General features: G+C 39.8%; 1 protein-coding gene across 11 annotated transcripts in view; it reads right to left on the bottom strand.

The window, feature by feature from the left end:
* Positions 1–20,021, bottom strand: part of ARID5B (AT-rich interaction domain 5B) — a 189,374-nt gene that overhangs the window by 28,667 nt on the left and 140,686 nt on the right. For 6 of the 11 annotated variants that reach the window (XM_015456304.4, XM_005565764.5, XM_074002063.1 and 3 more), the window contains 3 exons: positions 14,266–14,378; positions 7,936–8,140; positions 5,954–6,006 (listed from right to left, as the gene is read on the bottom strand). In XM_015456304.4, coding sequence (XP_015311790.3) covers positions 5,954–6,006; positions 7,936–8,140; positions 14,266–14,378 — 371 coding nt within the window. Of the gene's footprint in view, positions 1–5,953; positions 6,007–7,935; positions 8,141–14,265; positions 14,379–15,790; positions 15,918–20,021 lie in introns of those variants that run through there. The other 5 variants (XM_074002061.1, XM_045361137.3, XM_074002064.1 and 2 more) reach the window with 3 other exon arrangements.

Genomic DNA, 20,021 nt, shown 5'->3' on the forward strand with positions numbered 1-20,021 from the left:
TAGTGGGAAGCATAACTTCATACAATTAACCATAACACAAGATGAAAAACTGAGCAGACTACATCCAAGTAAAACAAACCAATCTAGGTACATGTGAGATTTAATCTCACTTCAAAGACATTTGAAAGTTATTTCTCCCTAGTGTAGGTAAGACCCAAGAGATTCTGTGAAAAGCACTGCACCCTACTATGTTCATAACATTTTCATTGCTTATAAATATAGAGGTTTTCAAACTCTCTTTAGAGGTGGCGTGTGGTGACTCAGGCCTGTAATTCCAGCACTTTGGGAGGCTGAGATGGGTGGGTAATCAGAGGTCAGGAGTTCGAGATCAGCCTGGCCAACATGGTGAAACTTTGTCTCTGGGTGCCTGTAAGCCCAGCTACTCAGGAGGCTAAGGCAGGAGAATCACTGGAACACGGGAGGCGGAGGCTGCAGTGAGCCAAGATCATGCCATTGCACTCCAGCCTGAGCAACACAGAGAAGGACTCTGCCTCAAGCAAAACAAAACAAAAACAAACAAAAAACCTGTCTTTAGAACCCAGGTAGCATTTTAAAGGTAGCCTGAAAGTAACTTTCCACACTGCCCACCTGGCCAAGAAGACTGATCTGGTGAGTGGAAAAAGAATCTGTCCCTTCCACAGTTTTATTGGATGAAAATATCCTGTCACTTAAAAAAAGTAGAAACTCACTATTTTAACTCGAGACATGCTCTTGGAGCCTTGATTTCTCTATCTTTGAGGCTGCAGGAATGCAATAATACTGGTATTTTTGCAGTCTGGTGAGGAAATAGGTATCAGAAATCTTTTCAGACTTAAACTCTTGCAATGGCTTAAGAATGTGTAGGAAATACTAAGTCAAGAGAAGAGTTTGCCTGAAAGCAATGTTGCCCGGGCTGTTCTGAGAAACAGCTTCTTTCTCAGGACACCTTGAGGGTGGACTGAATTCAAGGAAGATGACTTTCTTTTCCTGGTAGTACTCCAGGAACTGGAGTCTTTCAAAAGTACATGACATCATCTTTGGCCTGGAGAATTTTGAATTTAAGCAAGAGGCTTTGCCTGTCCAGAAAACTAGGGTTAGATTCAGATGTCTTAAAAATGATGTCAAAGCCAGAATTTGATGTCAAAGCCTAATCCTTTCAGCAAGGAAAGAGGCTTCTTCTTCCAGATGAAAAATAATGGCCCTGTCCCACTGGTGGGAAGAGAAAAGGTTGCTAACTGACCTTCTTAGAAGGTACCACTGTGTATCACTGTGCCTCCAGGGTAAGATATACTCAAGACCCGTTTCTCAACTCTACCTTCTCTCCAGATATTGCCTCTGGCTTGCCATCAAGTGGTTAGCCAAATGGAAATCACTGTAGCAAACCACCGCCATATGCTGCATCCTGGTAATACCCCAAGCTACTCTTCCAGCATTAATTGCTTCACCAGACACTGAAGTGAAGGCCTCTTTAGTTCATCAGCAAAGATTTATCCAGCTCTGCCTCTTCAATTGTAGGTGATCCATATTCTAACTTTTGGAAGGAAAAGCTAGATACATTGCAAAGGAAGGCTCCTTGTTGTCAATTAATCAAAATGCCAGAATATTGTTTTGTAGGAAATCAAATCCATTCAATATATTTATGTTCTCTCAACCAAAGGATGAAGAGACACTCTATACATTTCCAGCAAAGGCAGAAGAGATGGAGAGAATTGCATACAGCCATTAGTCAAATGCTATAAAGGCTTACAATGAAACTTCTGCTCCTCTTTTTTTTTTTTAAAAAAAAATTCAATTTGATGGTTGTAGAGGACTGAAATGAAATAATCCATAATCCGCAATTCAAACCAGAAGGTTTGGAATAGTTTATAACCACAAACAAAAACAAGCCAATTAAGATGACCTCTTTTCATAACCAGAAGGGATTCCAGAGAGATGCCTTTATCCAATCACGAGTTAACTGCAGAAGCAATACATCTACAGCTTTTCTACTTGCAGTGTTTTACTAGTATTGAATATTTACATTATCCATACTTCTTGACTCATCTCCTGAATTCACACATTTTGTTCTCCAGAATCAGATAAAAGTCTCAGCTAGTAATTAGTACATCTGGTAAAGCTCATTTTAGATACAAAGAACAGACTAAAAGATGCTACAAATGTTAGACAAAAAACAGACTAAAAGATGCTACAAAACAGACTAAAAGATGCTACAAAAGGCAGGTGATCGGATTCTTTCCCCAAAACATTGCCCCAAATATGTAGGAAGCATTTTAGATTAGAGATTGCTAGGAATGGAAAGCACAAAGAACAATCATTTATAAATCTCTTCCAGTAACGCTACAGAGTCGTGAGACAACTGTGTACCAAATCTTCAGCAAGTCAGAATTTGAAGAAAGCCATGATGAACCCATGCAACTCATTTCATCTCTCAGTGCCTCAGTTTTCTCACTTGTAAAATGAGGCTATGAACTGGGGCACAGCAGGCATTTTTTTTTTTTTTTTTTGGTACAAAGGCCAATTTGAGAAAAATTAATTTGAGAGTACTACAGTTCTACACTTCCCCTCATTAAAAATAAAAATAGTTTACTGAGTTCCAACTTAGACTACCATTTTACCAAATGCCAAAATACTTGTCAGGAACTCTTTGCTGCTCTTGAGCCGAGGAAATATGAGTATTCTAGCCTGCTTCTGTAGTAACGGCACGAAGAAAAGCCTTTGATACTTGACTTAGATAGGGGTCACATGCTGAAGCTAAGAGCCATGGGAAATACTCGGCTAAGTGTTACGAATCACTGTTATCACTGGATTTGAATTAACATCACCTGGGCAGCTTAAAAGAAAAGGATTCTCTACGTCTTGGGCCCATGCCCCAACTCAGAGTTTATATCTTGGGGTGGGGGTCTAAACAACCACTTAAAGTTCCCCATTATAAACATGAGCCCTATTCTTGAGTAGCTTTTAGGAGCTACTGAGCTAGAAGACTCTAAGATCTCTTTTGAGTTCTCAATGACTACAGGTCTACACTCGTTTCTGATACCAGATCATGTCAAAGATAAGTGTCCTCTAGTAACTCTGTGATGACAACTTAAGCCTTCAGACTTTGGATATTATTTGTACATCTCCTGGACTGACTTCAAAATTCAATGCCCATTGAACATCTCACAGTTTTATTAGTCAAAATATGCCAAGAGAAAAATGTATTCTGTACTTATAAGAGGTTCCGAAGCTTAAATGTAGAACGGTGGTGGCAAACTTAAGTATCTGCGGGGCCAATCTACAGCATGAAACATTTAAAAAGAAAGAAAGAAAAAGGAAGAAGGAAGGAAGGAAAGAAGGAAGGGATGAAGCAGAAATGTCTTTTAAAATTCTGTTCATGACCAGATGGAGAGCAGATGCCAATTTGATCTTCCATATTCCCCAGCTCCAGTGAAGGGGACCAGAATATGTCACCCCTAAATTATGCCACATTGGCATAAAGATTATTTTGAGATGAGGGCAACAGAGAACAACAGATTCAGGAAGAGTTCTCTGCCTTCCCTTTATCTGCCTATCTGCCTAAAAGGAGGGCATAAATTTCCCACTGAGAAGGCACCCACACAGTGCCAGAAAGAGGAGTGACTCTTATCACGAGAGATGGGGAGCTGGCAACTTTCCGTAGTTTCTGCAGCCTAACGAATAACTTTGGGGCATGGCATGGAAGGGCATAGCATCCGGGGCCCAGCATGAAAGGGCCTAGCATCTGAAGGCCTAACATCAGGGACCTAGCATCGGAGGACTTTCCTTACTTGGTTCCATCTTCTCTCCATCCTTCTCTCTAGAAACTTCCCTTCAGGGCCACTTGTCCCAGCCACCTCGTCACTCTAGTTTATGTTTTCCAAACTCTCCACCATGCCCAACTTTATTCTGCCTCCACATATTTTCCCTTATTTGATTCATTCTCTCTTTCTGGAAGGCATAATCCATCATTCATGTCTAAATTCTATCCATTCCCCAGAATTCTTCCCAAATGGCCTCAGAGCCATCAAGCCTTCCTTCTCTCATCTCTACATGAGTAAGTACTTTACCTGTGTAGGGCACTGACCTTTTTCCACCTTGTTTGATCATTATTGCCTCTCTTGGATGGTAAGCAACTTAAGGGCTGAAATTACTGGCCTGACTGAAACCTTGCATCTAACAGAGTCTAAAACAATGCCTTGTACACATAAGGTACTCAGTAAATACGTGGTCAGGTGTGTTGCTGATTGTGTGGTCATTCATTCATCCAACAAAAAGATAAATACTATTTGTTCAAAGAACAATGAAATTTATCAGAAGTTTCTTCTGTACATTCTACATCAATTTGCTGTGGCATGGAAAAAAATATTTGTGAAGATACAGAAGACACAAAAGCAGGAAAAACTGATTCTGTGAAATTGTTGGCACTCTCCCTATCAGTGAATAACAAAAAGTTCCTGAGTGTGAAAAGACATTTCATAATATTGTTCAATATCATATAGCTATCTGTAGTCATAGTTCATATAAAAATGTGTATTCCTATTCTAAACATTAAAAGCTAGACTTGAAAGTCTAGCCTGTGGGGTTGACTTCTACATTTATGAGACTAACCCTGAATACGTTACCATTTTTTTTACATGAATGAGGGCTATAATTAGCTCAAGATTTTGCCAAAAACTATGAGCTATGGTGGCAAGGAGTTCATATCATGATCCTATCAACAGACTCAACTAAGTGAAAAATTATAATTTTTACGTAGGGCACTTGATAAATATTTCAAGTAAATTTATGTATATGAAACGCACATTTTATATGTAGTCCATGTATATTTCTTTATAAACATGTGTACATACCCCATATATGAAACATATTACAAGCACATATTACTCATATCAAAGAATTTTTAGTCAGAATTCATAGCAGATAGCTCAACAAGTAAATACCAGATTATCTGAACCACATAATGCTTGTCTCCTCTTTCGCCATCCCAAGACCCACACATCAAACCATTATATCAGTCTGTGGAACAATGTGCTTTATCTGGCAAGAAGCACTGGTTATTGCGTTTGGGCTAAAATGAATTTCATTTTCTTGACTTTGTGTGTCTTACTGTCATTTTACTATGGTACAGATATATCCCAGATTACTTCTTAGGCAATGAAAAAATAATTTCTTATTCAATTGCAAGAAGAAACTACACAACTTAATCTGATCATTGTGTGGAGGAGAAAATATTCCCAATGACGACATCTTCCTATGTCAATTGATTTTATTACAGATGTCATCTCTGTGGGCTATATTTATGCAGCTCTTTCTTATTTAAAGATTTTAATCTCAGTTTGTTGCTCTAACATTTCATTGGTTCAAAATATATGCTGTAAAAATCCTCGGCCATCAAATTTTCCTGTAGGCTAAAAATAACCCATTGCTGTCAGTTAGAATTAGCTGATAAAGAGTGTCAGAGCCTGTTCTGAATAAGTTTGATAACTTCCTGTTTATGCAGCACTGACCCTTGTCTAATAAAGCTTCTTTGCCCTAGAATGAGAGGAGATCCTGCTGCATTCTATTCCTTAATGGCCAATACTGATTACTTTTGAAAGCCTTTAATACATTTCCCATATTAGACATGAACAGATGTCAGGTATGTTGCCAAGGGAAATTTCTTTTATGCAATCTTGGCTTGTTGTACAATAATAGCCCTTTCTCAACATGGGAAAAAATTACAGACCCAACTAATTTCCCTGACAGGGGAGAGTTACATATGTTTTCCACTTGTAGTTTTTACGACAAGTTTACAATTTTGCCAAACCTGGAACTAATTGGGACTGTTTCCAAAGTGGCCCAATAAACCCCCAGAAGTGTAGAGCCATTTGAAAAGGCAGTCAGTGATGGTTTGCCCTTGCATGTTCTCCATTTTGGTCAAAGAGAGCGGAAAAGTTAGATTGCAAAATTATTTCATTTAAGTTGCTTAAACACTTACTGTTTCATATCCTCCCAGTTTTTGAGCAGCTTGAAACATAGTCCAAAGGTTAACTGTTAGAGGGACAATAAGTATTTAGATAAGCATTGCATTAACATATTTCCAAGAAATGTCAATTAAAACATTTTTTTTTTCAATGAGAAAGAGAAAAAAAAAAAGAAATACTAATGTACCCCAGAGAGCTAAGTTCTTAGGAAACAATTTGCCCAAAGGGCATTCAACAACAGAATCTATTATTACCACTTAAAACATTTCTTAAGAAACAGTCATAAAGCTACAAAAATGGTTCTACTTTTAGGATAAAGGCAAGAGTTTTAGTCCTACTGTCATCAGCAGAGCAAGAGAAGCTAAATTAGGTGTCTTTGGGAAAAAGTGTGGGCTTTCAAAACTGGGGTTGGTCTTGCTCAACCCTTAGAAAAAAGTCACTGATTAAACAGTAATATATAGAGCTTCTCTCAGATAAGAACTCTCCATAATCAATAAATAACAGCCACTTGAATATATGATTACCTTCTTAATAGAATGTCTGATGGCAGCACTGTATTAAAGGATCATACAGTATTTCACCAACATGTGGTGGCTGGCAGTGAATAGCAAAACAAGTATTTCACATGGAGGCCACAGTGATACAACAGGTAAAAGGGAAGGAAGACATTCATTCAGAGAGGAATTGAGTCATGAACCCACTTAGTCCCCTAACTGGCCTGTGTGATGTTGCAAATATATTTTTTTCAAACAGATTTCTCTTTGCAGAGTTTGTATATGTTTATGCTCTTAAACAACTATACCAAATCGCCAGCAACCCTATTCATTTATACCAAATACCATGGAATGGGACTGCTATGGATTTGATTCTTTTACATGAGGGGAAAATTGAACTTCAAGTGATTCCTTGGTAAGGGAAATGAAGAATAAAATGATTTTTTTTTTAAAGGCTCTTTGACACAACATGTTCGCAAAGCCTCATTGAACCTTACACTACTTCAGAGCTATCAAGAGCCCTGCCTCGGCCTTGATTTAATCTGAACCAATGCATAATGCAACAAAGCTGTTCATAGTACATTAATTTTACTTCTATTTCAAGCAACCAGTTTTCAGACAAACATTGTAATCATTCGTAGTTATATAAGTTTATAATGGCTGCGAGTGTTCTCTTGCAATCAGTGCCAATTGCTATTAGGTATGTAAATTGTTATGTAAAACACACAGGTTTGACATTCTTCATCAAAATGACACGTTTTTAATCTAGGAAGATACGTTTGGAGAAAATACTATTTCAAGCCAGAGGCTCATCGCTTTGTGCACCACTAAATCCAGACAGAGGCAAAATATATATTCAGTTGCAAAATCAAGGCAGGATCTGAATTTCTTCTCTTTTGATTTGGAATTCTGTTTGGCTATGAGTTTCCCATTCTCCTTACAAATACACTATGACATTTACATTTAAATGTACATGTCAAGGTAATCCAAAATTAGGCCCCCTGTTCCAATCTGTCTATTTATTGTTTTCTCTGAAGTTGGATTTTTTAATCTTTTAACACATTTGGGGCTTAGGAAATGTGTTTTCTCTTCGTGGTTCTTTTGTCCATCTTTAAATGTCCTCCTTTTAAAAGCTGTTTTTTTTCACAGGCAACATCTGTGCCTGATAAAGCTACGTCATATTATTATCTCACAAGAAAGGCGTCACAGACACTCAAGATTGACAAAACAGAAAATGAGAAACTTTCAACATGTCTATTTCCAGTCATAATCAGTGGATTCAAGCCTATAAATATCTCACTGCAACTGTCCCAGAAGGGAACAATGTAGCGGAAAAAGGCAGGGAAAAAATTCTTGGCTTGGAACATTTATGGATTTAGTATAAACAGAGAGCACTATCCCCAGATTAGGATTTCAACATAATCCTGAGTCAAAATTATTTTTTCCAATTCAAAGAATCTGAGCAGCTCTGATAATTCAGAAACGAAAACAAGTATACTCACTCTGTTTAAAACCTAAATAGGGTATTCGTTCTATCGGCGTTTTCCTTTCTTTCATGTATTTATAAAGTGCCACCAAGAAGGCTTGTTCATCTGCCCTGCACTCTTCGCCAATGGCAACCTTTGGTTTTTCTTCATTGGAGACTTTTTTACAGTTATTATGGTTATTCTTCGGCTTGGTCAAGGCTGACCTGGCCTCACATTTCACCTGGAAAAGGGAAAATATGCCACATCAGACGAGGCACAGCCCTGGGATGCATACCAAGACAGAGCTAGTGACAGAGCCAGCGACACTTTTCAGTGAGTGCTAAGGGTGAACCAGTAAATTATCCCTGCTTTTAATAGCTTTTCAGAGGCATCACTGAAGATGAATTGTCTGAGGCCAGGGGAAGTCAAATTTCTGTAAAGGGTAACATCATTAATATTGTAGGCTTCTGGGTCACACAGTCCCTGTTGCAACTATTCAACTCTAGTAGGACAGCAGGCATCAGCAATATGTTAACACATGGGTGTGGCTGTGTTCCAATAAAACTTTATTGACAGAAATTGCCAGCAAGTGGGTCATAGTTTGCCAAACTATGCCAGCTTCTTTTAGACTCCTGACAAGTATGTTGATGTGAAATGAGAGATAAGGCTTTGTATCTGGTAGAAACATTCTTTTGTCTCTCTATATTAATACAATTTATTTTCTTAAGGAGAAGCATCAGTTAATGTCCTTGAACAAACCCTGCCTCCTTAGCAAAGAGTACCATATTTCATACTTTGTATCAAAATGAAAGGCAAGTCTATTTCTTTGTAGTAAACCATTCTTGTTGCTATTCTCTCCAGCAACCTTGAAAAACAAGTCAATACCAGCAGATGCTGGCATCAGCAATACCAGCAAGGCCTCTGCTGTTTGCCACCCAAGGGTGATGCGGGGGTACACCCTCAGTAGGAAACAAAGATCTCACTGTTTAATGAGGGCTTCTTGCTTTATCAGTCAGCTCTAAGAATAAGATGTTAACTTGCCACAGAAGAAAGAGTAGAGGTCAGCTAAAAACCCAAGAAGAGTGAGTATAAAGCTCCATAATTAAAAAATAAAGGGCGGTAAAGGCTCCAGATGTTCTTCCTTCCACACTGTAGGCAGATAGGGAACTTGGCATATCGAGCGGCTAACCTAACGTTCCCCCCTCACTGCCATGTTCTACAAGAGGCCTTTGATGGTCGTTAAATATAACGCTAAGTTGCTGAGCTATTTTAATTGTAAAAGGGGGAAGTACAAAGGGTCAGACTCTGAGTTCAAGTGCACCCATGGGGAATGTGTACATTCCAATATTCTTTACATCTCTGTAACTGACATCGGGAGAGAAGAGGGCAAGTGCTGGGGAAATGTTATGAATAAAAATGTCCCACATATTCTACAACGGTGTCTATTTCAGGATTTCGAACCCTTTTTCTTTCCCTGCAGCTCCTTCTTCCTAAGCATTTAGAACATAAAAGACTTTGCTTATTTAGTAAAGGAAAGTGCATTCCCTGCAAGAGCTCCTCATTGCCTATTCTCTCAAGTGAACATACAAAGTTTAATCTCCTTCGACTGGTCCTGCAAAGATAAAACTTCCTATGAAACTGATTCAATGGGGCTTCTAGGTAAGATTTTAACTTTTAAGTGGCTGTGGAAACGGGACTAAAACAATTTTTCCATGTAGATTTTGTACTCTGTAACATTATATTAAGGCGAACATCCTGTGATACTTTATGTTGTCATCATTTTTCACTGCCAAATTTTAGGCTGTTGGATCTAAAGTTCTGATGAAATCTATAATTTAATGGCTTCTTGAAATCATAACATCACTCCAGTTTTAATTTGTATTGCCTCCCACCCCTTCCTGAGTGTTTCCTGGGCAGCCAGGCTCTATTCTCAACGCTGTTTATGTGTTATTTCATACTCACAACCCGAATGAGGTAGTTATTATTTTCGTATTAGAAATGAGGAAACGGAGGGAGACAGGATGAGCAGCATGTACAACATCACAAGATCATGCCCTAGTTAGTAAGTGGGGAGCCTGGAATTTAAGCCCAGGCAGCCTTGTGGTTTTAAATGTTATAGTCTTCTGACACTCTTAATACAAATATTAAATTGGTAATCAAAACAAACTTCCAATTAAAAAGCCTGTCTTATTAGCAGGCATTATGAAGCCTACCACTTAGAAATGTGACTTATCAAATGAAAAGTAAAAGACAAATCTAGGGGGTTTCCAATGTGCCAAGGAGTTCCATTCCTTCTATTGTATATTGAGCAAAAGGGAAGGAAATCAGTTTTCAATTGAGCACCTACAATGAGTTAGATACAGTGCTGTGGGTTTCACATACTCTACCCTTAATGTTCTTAAGAATTGTAAAAGGGAGATATTTAGCCACATTTTACAGTTGAGGAAACTAGAGCTTAGTGAGGTCATGTATGGCTTGGAAGGGGCAGACCCTCTGGGTTTAGAACTCAGGTCTGCCCCACTCCAAACCCCAATCTTATAACATAAAGGAGTAGATCTCTCAGGTTTGTGTATAAAACTAACAGAGTCTTAAATGTGCAGTGATCATGGGCCAACTACCTATATTATTAGGTCAGAAGAACCACTGTTAAAAGGAGAATGAGGTTTGAGCTCCTTGGTGTGTAGAGAGCTGCTTAACCCTCTTCCTCATCTGTGCAGAAACACTCAGAAACAGAAGGAAGACACAGAGGGGTGCACGAACCAGGTCCAAAGTAACCCAGCCTCCCTGCTACATAGCAAAGGCTCCAAGTGAAGCCAGGCTGCTGCCTACTGAACTCCGTCCTGAATCTCAGTGGGCATGCGGCTCCTGGGGAGGCCAGGTACTTAGAACTGAACGAGCGGAAAGAGGCTTCTGTTCTTGTTCTAGCTTGATACATTTTTTTTTTCCCAGTTAACATAAATGAGCTCTTTAGGGTATGATTCTGATTCTGGGTAGGACTAAATCAAGTTCCTTTCTATCTGTTTTTTCCATTTACCCAAAGCGTTCTCAGCATTGCTATCTATGAAATTATTACAGTGCAGGTGGTAGTAGAAATGGGAGCCAGTCTTCATGTTGACCTAAGAAAGCCCAGTGTTTTGATGGTGACAATTAATTACTAGATCTGTTTTTCCTGACCTGAGCACCATATACCTGTTGAGCTCACTAAGTGCTTTGGGGTTTCCAAAATGATTGAGGAGGTGCTAATTAAAGAATCAACATTTAACGTTTTCAATGATCCACCACCTATTTGATATTAACCACGTCCTTCCACGGGATTGAGTTATAACTAATCCAGCCTTCAACTGGGGCAGTGAGATGTGCTGAACCAGCAAAACAAAAAGCTAGAGTTCTAATCTTGGTTTGGCTGCTAACTTGCTAGGTGACCCTCAGTTTCTTCCTTAGTAAAGCAAGTAAAGCAAAAATGATCATCCCTGGGAATAGTTCTGAGGACTAAATGAGTGGAAAAATATTGAAAATGAGGAAAGTATCACGTTTGTGAAATATAGAAAGTATGTTTATGATTTAAATGAACACACTTCCCACCAGAGTTTCCCTTTTTGTGTTCCCTTCAGAATATAAACCACCTGTAATATACTTCTGCCCTTCAGAAAATGCATATGGGATCTTAAAAATAATTTGCCTTCTATCAATGTAGGCCTTTTATTAGGGTCCTATGCCAAGATTTCTGTTACAGATCACTCTGTGAAAGTCCTGGGCCTCAGGTTCACTGCTTTAAGATGATTCCAGAAAAAATGGCAGGATTTGGGCTGAACACAGTCATGATATCTTCAAAGAATTGGTAGTTTCCTCCCCATGTAACACTTGCTATCTTTGGGAAGCCATGTAATTTTCTCTACCTTGGAAAACATGGTCTTGCAAAGCTAGTTTTCATGTTCTCATTGAAGGGGTGCCACGTTTTGATGGCGAGCTGCAAATCACTTGACTTATTTTTCCAGTCATGTATACAACAAACCCAGTGGGTCCCACTGTAAGAGTTGTGCTGTGTGGAGCTGCATGAAGTTGGTGCTTAGTTAGAAATGGTCTGTTTGAGGCACTTTTAAAAAGAAACAGTCACACGGGTCTCGGTCACAAAGTCAAACAGCTCACTGTTCTCTAAGATGCTGCTTCCAATTCAACAGGTGATTAGGTGGTCACAGACTTATAATCTCTACTGTAGTGTTTCATGAGAAAAGACCACATGAAGGCACACATGCTTTTTAATGACTGTCCTTGTCCCAGATGTGGCTTGTTCATTCTGCAGGGATTTTACATCTGTCTGTTGGTGCCAACGGACAAGCTCGTCACACTTCATACCTACTGATCTTTTTGCTTAAGTGGTCTTGCCAGACCCACTGGAAGTGGCCAAGGCATGACTGTAATCCAAGACTCTGAAAAGAGCCAAGCCATTAGAACAGTCCCTAGGAGCTGACTGCAGCATGACATTCATCTGTTCTCCACTGAACACCAATGGTGGAAGAATGATCCATCTCTTTGTAAAGATGCTGATGGGCAGCACTGTTGCAGGGGTGGGGTAAAGGTATCACTTAGAAAACCCAGGACTGACTTCTATCCTTCCTGTTAAGAAGTCAGTGAACATCAAATACAGCCCATCTCTACAGCAGGCTCTTGTTCTTCTCGGCTTTGTGAACCCAACAGTGAGTTCTGAGCTGCCTTCCATGGAGAGAAACATTGGAGATCTGTTCCTTCAGATCAATTGTACAAGTTCTGTAAAATTCCCAGAGGCATAAGGATGGTGGTGGTGATTCCACATGGCATGGAAAGGAGCTTTATCCTGCTGGGCTCAGGTACAGAATATGCTGCAGGAAACACATGCTGTCAACCAAGAAGGATGGGCTGGGCACCAACAGAAGGCATGGGCAGTGCAAGCTCTGCTGAATGTTACGGTCTTAAAACCTTCTTGCTCCATTCTGCAGGATCTTGCAAACTACATAGTAGGGAATGAACTGTTCCTGCTGACATCCTTCAAGACGATGGAAACCAAAGTCCTAGGTAGACAGTTCTAGTCTGTTCTAGGTCTGAGGTGTCCAACTCACAAGAAAATGTCATTCATGGTATCCATGTGGAGTTAACTAGCAGAAAGTTGAATGTGCAGAACAAAAATAACTTTAGGGAAAGAGATTTGTTTTCAGCCAGAAAATGGAAAATACATATTGCCACTAGTTGATCTCTTCTTAACCCTTTGGAATCTTAGAAGTATTTAGAAATTCTAAGCAAAAAGTCCTTAGAATTCCTAATGAAACAATGATGCTTAAAGATAAAATTTTTTAGAATATGAAAGTCTAAGATTTACTTCATTACACTGGAAAGAAGGTAGAGTACATGGCAGAGAAACAGTAGATTGTCAACACAGAACTGAATTCATGTTTTTTTTTTTTTTTCTACATCAGACTCTTCCAAATTCACCACTAATCAAAATGGTCCCATTTTCAGAAGTTTAGTTCTTTGATTCTTTCATCTGGAAACTGGTGTCAGCTGAAATCTGTTCTTCAATTAAAATCCTAAAGGGACTATTGCTGTCTTTAGCACAAAAATAACACCTAAATGCAGTAAACAGAACCATGGAAATCTGACCCAAGCCCACAAAAGTCAGAAAGGTAAGTCTAAAAATATAAAGTGATACTTTACCCTTTGTTGTGCTAAATACTTTAGGCATGCACTTTCAAGATTCCAAAGAATGCTTAGGCAAAAAATGGACCTGGGTCCTGAACAACAGTGTAGAATTTACTTTCATTCAGGATTAACAGAGATCTTTAAAAGTATATAAATGCTTGTAGGCATATGTATACATCTAAATATTTTGCTATGTATCTTTAATTTTAGTCTAATGTAAATTAGAAGTGACTTTGAAAAATACATAACTAAAATGATTAATTCTAGCTATTTCTAATTTCATCCTCTGTTAATCTCCAAAACACATTTAGATGAACACATTCAGAAAGAGGACGGTTCAGCTGGTCTATTTTTGACACAAGCAGAGTAAACTATGTCATTGTGTCACCCACTATGAAATCTCAGCCTCAATGACGTGGGTGCTTAATCATCTGTCCTTTACTCATAACAGGCCAAACTGGGAGGTAGGAAGTCTTTCTGTTGACTAATCAAAATGCCTACCTCCCCCACCCCACAGCAACCAGGGGGAAGGGAGGTGGCAGCAACAGGCACAGCATAGAGCTTCAAAAGCTCTGAATACCAAAGTCAGATGCTGAATTGAAAACTGCCTCCAAGACACAGGCACAGAGAGATAAAGAGAAAAAGCAAAAATAAAAAGATGCAACGAAATGAATACCGTGGAGTGAATGACCGTACCTTGGCAACGGCTTTGCCATCGGAATTATTGTTGGAATCCTTAACACCAGTGAATGAATCTCTTCTTTGTGGGCATGGTTTCTTTTTGCGTGGTCTGCCTTTAAGATTTGGCGCTGAAAACAAATGGAAAACAATTGATACACATTTTCATTTGCATGGGTTTCTTTATTAAAGACCCAGAATCTCACTACAGTGATCCCTTCTAATTGTTCAGAGAAATGTACATATATTGGCAGGCAGCCCTCATTATTACATGCTTCTCTCTCTGAATGCTTACATATTGGTAGAGTGAGTATACATTTCTGTACATATCTCCCAAAGCTAATCTATTTAGCTTTAACATGTCTAATTGATATAAGTTACACGAAGCTCTTAGCTCTAAAGGATCATGGTAAGAAAAATATCCTTCCACGTTGTTGGACAAGAAGCATTTGGGGCTGAAAAACTGAGCCAGGCTTTGAGCTCAATCTTTGGTTTTTGTTTTGTATCTTGCTTTCAGAAACCTAAGTGACATGCCTGCCCTTATGGTATCACAGTAATGAAATGTTGAAAACATCTCTTTTACAAAATATTCAGAGACAAGGGCATTCTCTCAAATTACCATACAGATAAGTAGAGAGATAGCTAAAGAGAGAGAGGCATTCACAACAGCAAGCTGGAAAATATTATTACATATATTTACTAATAATACCGCAACCAGCATGTTTCAAATCTCAACAAATCTGGCAGATACATTTAAATCAGCATGCTCTCTTTTCCTTTTCAATATATTTTTACGAAGATCTTCAGGCTTATTTAAAATAACATCCAAAGATTACACTGGGGTTAGCTTGATTCCATGGGGGTTACACTTTTGAAAAGACAAGATACAAATCAAAGTTCTATTTCATCCTTGATGCTGAGCAACTTGGTTCCTTTTAAGATCTATACAGAAAGTCGGAGGAAAGGCTGCTGTTTATTGAGAGCTATGACTATCCGGCATCAGCTTTCACATTTAACTTCATCAGTCACCCAAGTCAAGCAAAATTAAAAACAACCAACTAACCAACCAACCACTTCAGAACGACTCCAAGCTAATGAATTACACCCTAAACAATTTTGTTCAGACCTTTCAAGGTATCCACACTCTTTATTACTTAAGGAGTGATTATGACAATGTCACATCTAAACAACATGAACCTTCTTAACTGTTGTTAATCTTACTTAGGTAGTTAACCAGTGGTTTTAGGACATTTTTACATTGTACTCATTTTACAAACACAATTAATCCTACTAATTTGATTTTCTCCTCCGGATAACAGTTTTACTGTTGCTAAAAGCTCAGTAAAGCAGAGCTGCCTTTAGAATCAGAGAGGCAAAAGTTTAAAAAGAGGCTTTAGGGCTTAGGATCCCCTTCCCACACCCGCTCTCTCCTCTCATTCCCCTAAACGCTGCTCTGAAAGTCCATCCCAGAAAGCCAGCCTGGAATTACCAAAGGTAAACAAGCTCATAAACAAAAATCAAGCAAAGAGAAAGTAGCGATTACCCATTCCAGTCGACAAACATCTGCCTGACTGATGTCTGTGCTCATGAAAGCTACAGCATGTGACTGCTCCCCGGCCACATCCCTGGAAGTCTCGACTTGGTGTGGATGTCAGCTTCCCTCCGAATGCGAGCTGCGAGGCTCAGCGCTCTGCTTACAACTCCCCTCCCCCGGCAGCTCCATTACTCATGTAAACACACAGCAGTGACTAGCACCGAGTGTGTGGGATGAGCCTGAGGACTTTGCTGGAGTTGCCAGACTGGCAGGGAGGGCTCTGCTCTCTCCACCTCCCCGCACGGGGTTGGTGATTTCATCCGGCCTGTTTTGTGGATCCTGACCTCTTGCTCCCCTTGTCAGAGCACGATGCCACGTTCCATGAATTTGACACGGTCCGCAGCCTGGAGCCAGGGCATGGACTGTTTGTTTGGTTTAGAAGACTTTGTGTAGCACAGAAGTGTTTCCACAACTGACCCAAGTGTTAAGACTTTAATGACCACGAGGGAAGGATGTACTTTCAAGTCCCTTATCAAAATAATAGCTGAGCAGAAAGCTGACAAACAGAACTTGGGGTAGCAGGTCTGAGGCATTTCATTAAAACAAACGAAACAGTATCCCCTCTGTTCTAAGACTTGTTACTATGATCTTCCCTTCCTAACATTTTGGCGAAAAGCACTTAAACCTAAAAGGCATTTATTTCTAGAAAAGCTTTCAAATCCCAAAGGTCTTTTCGATAGAACTTGCATCGAACATGCTGTGTTTAAAAAAAGGCAAAGGTTCCGGGAACTGACAAGAAGTCATCCCCAAACTGGGTTTATTTTCTCCATTCTTTGAGCTGTTTTCAGAACCCAGAGAAGCACATGTACTCCCCCAGCAGATTCTGAGAATTACAAATTTAGAACAGACTAGCACCTAATATTCTGGTCACACAAACGTAAACTCTAAATGGGATCTGATCAAGAGAAAAAGCCCTTTGTTCTTACTAAGGCAAGTACTTCAGTATTTCAGGTATGGTTAGGCAAATCTTACCAGTCACTCAGGGCTCAAAATCAAATTCCTCTCCTACTCTCCCCTCTGAACTTTTTTTCTCTCCTTCTCTTACGGAACATTATCACTGTACTCCTTGTACTTTAGCTGTGGTTTCTGGCATATTATTATACTAGACTGGAGAATCCTTAAGGGCAAGACCCTGTGGGATGTGTCTTTTATCTGCCCAGCACAATACCCAAAAGGCAGCATTGCATAACATGTATTTGTTGAATGAAAAAGTGACTAATGGAAATAAATATGTCCACATAGTGTTCTTTCCTGTCCTCATAGACTGATCCCGCCAACCTCACACGTGGTATACTTGTCACACTGGGCACTTGTAAAACTGCATTCACCTTTACTACTTATGTTTATGCTCTGGAAACATAAACCGGTGACTTGAGGTTGCACTGGGAATGGAGACAGGAAACGTAAGGCCTTTGGTATCTCAGTAAGGCTATAATCTAGTCCCCACATGCAATGCACAAACACCCTGACGAGCACAAATATTCAAAGTACAGGGGGGAATGGAGCACAAAGGACTGGGTAGGTGCCCCTGCAATCCAATCAGAGACCTTTTGGATTCAGAAGACTCCAGGTAAAGTTTTGGTACTGAAGGGCTGGCTTTGGGGACAGCAAACACTCTGGTCTCCAGGCCACATCTTTTTCCCTCTAGAGTCATAATCTGTCATTTGCTAGGTCAGTGAGTGAAAACAGGTGCATTATGGTGTGCTGGTGGGCAGGAGTGGGGTGGGTCTGTGGACTTTAACCCACTTATGGAAGAGACAACCCCACCTCCTTCCAGCCACTCTGGGAGGACCTATACCTGCCCTCTCCTTGAAAGCTCAGTGCTATGTACTTACTGACAGAACCTGAATCCTAAGACTCCACAATTAGACCAGCTCTTGTTCTTTAGGTGAGACAGATCTCTACCGAGAAAAAGCTCTGCTAGGGAGAGAACAGTACCCTTACTGATGGCATATCTGGCTCCAGTCAGTTTTATTAGAAAAAAAAATAAGTGCAAAGCAATAGACGTACTGTTACTTTTACGTGTGTATATAATTCACTGGCCTGGCTTATCACAGAGTTCAGTAAATGCTCTTTGCATGAATGTTTTCAGTATTATACATGAATAATAAGAGTAGCTAAGTGAATAATAATAGTAGCTAACCATTTCTGAGCACTTTCTCTGTACAAGTCAGTCTTCTGAGTGCTTTGCATACAATAACTGCACTAAAACTCACAGCAAGCCAAAGAGGAAGGCATGATCCTTATCCCCATCTTACAGACCAGGAAACTGAGACAGAGATGAAATTACTTGTCTCCGACCATATAAATGGTTAATGGTAGCAGAAGGATTTCAACACAGGCAACTGGACTTTATCCAGAGCCCCTGCTTTAAGCAACTTATCTCTAATAGACACACGCACAGATACACACACACTGCCTCATAATGAAGTATTCATACTAACTTGGGCTGGCAGTCACCAGGAAGCTCTCCCCAAATGAAAACACTCAAGTACGACATAGCATGAGGGTGCTGCAGCCCACCCCAGACGGGAAACACTGTCCCACAGACAGAATTGACAGCAAGTGGGGTCCCCATTAGTCTTGACCCAGCAGTAGGTGGCAAGACTTCCACTAAGGCCAATGAAACTTAGTCGGAGAGCCCTACATATTACCCCCCTAACCAGTGGGCCACTGACTCTTCTGCCTAATCAGTGAAAGATCTCTGTGGTTTTAAAAAAAAATCTTTCCCCTCTGACTGCCCATCTGTTCCTCTTACTCAGTGCCAAGAAATTAACAACTATTCACCTTTGTGAAGTCACTGCTATTTCTATAGGTCTTAATCCTCAGAGAATCAAGCTACCTCCAGAGCTCCAGGCTACTCTGACAGCTAACCCATGTTTTTTTTTTCCTTTTTAAACGCCTTCCAATATTAATGAATTATAGTCTATTTTCTCAACAATATAGCAAAACAAGTTTGTTTTCCTTAAAGGATCTAGAAGCTCAGAGTTGCAGACAATTTGTTTATATATTTATTTCACTATGGGTTCACACAAGTTACATGGCAGGGCAGTGCAGGTGTGGGAAACTTTTATGTCAACCCCAACTCTTACAATAATAATAATAAAACAAAGGGAAATGTAACCAGTTACTGGCAAAGTAAATTGCTTTTGGCTTAAATGTTCCTGTTTTTTTCTACTGTGTTCTTCCTGTCATGACCGTCTCTTTTTTTTAATAGCATTTATGCTCTTGGAAATACCACGAAGATAGATAAACTGCTATAAAAGCTGGATTGACTCATCAGTTAACAACTCTTCCTTCCCATTTTGCAGAGAGAATTTTGTTGCCAACACAGCTACATATTCTCTCGAGAAATTCTTTGTGAGCTTCCACTGAAGAGATAGGACTTGCTTGTTGGTAGGGACTGGAATCAGGGGAATGGAAAACCAGCACAATTTTCCTAAGACTTTAACCCCCGAGGTCAATGTCTAGAGAAGTCGGCAGAGCGTTAACTCATTCGATTTGCGAGTTGTGTGTGTCTTTTAAACATGAGCCAGAAAACAAAACTCCACTGATCATAGTATTAGGGTAGACAAACATTGTTCTATGTATAGTATGCGTTACTGATAATACCCTGCATTTCTGTAATGCTTTTCCTATGAGGATATCAATTCTCTGGTACATTTTCTTTACAGACAATAATCTTAAAATACCGGCTGGGCACGGTGGCTCATGCCTGTAATCCCAGCACTTTGGGAGGCTGAGGCGGGTGGATCACGAGGTCAGGAGTTCGAGACCAGCCTGGTTAACATAGTGAAACCCTGTCTCTACTAAAAATACAAAAATTAGCCAGGTATGGTGGCAAGTACCTGTAGTCCCAGCTACTCGGGAGGCTGAGGCAGAAGAATCTCTTGAACCTGGGAGGCGGAGGTTGTGGTGAGTGGAGATTGCACCACTGCACTCCAGCCTGGGCAGGCAACAGAGCAAGACTTAGTCTCAAAAAAAAAAAAAAAAAAAAATACCCTGGTAAGTTTCAGCATGGAGCATTGCTCTTTCGGGTGGGGAAGGGGGGAGGAGGAGTAACCTACCCTAATTTAGTTATTATCATTTACCGTGTTCTATTTTCAATGTTTCCCTTTTAACTATTTAGAAACTTCCTCTTTCATTACAACAAAAATAGAAAGAATGTTTTTAAAGTTAT

This window comes from Macaca fascicularis, chromosome 9 (genome assembly GCF_037993035.2).
Source record: "Macaca fascicularis isolate 582-1 chromosome 9, T2T-MFA8v1.1".
NCBI lineage: Eukaryota > Metazoa > Chordata > Mammalia > Primates > Cercopithecidae > Macaca > Macaca fascicularis.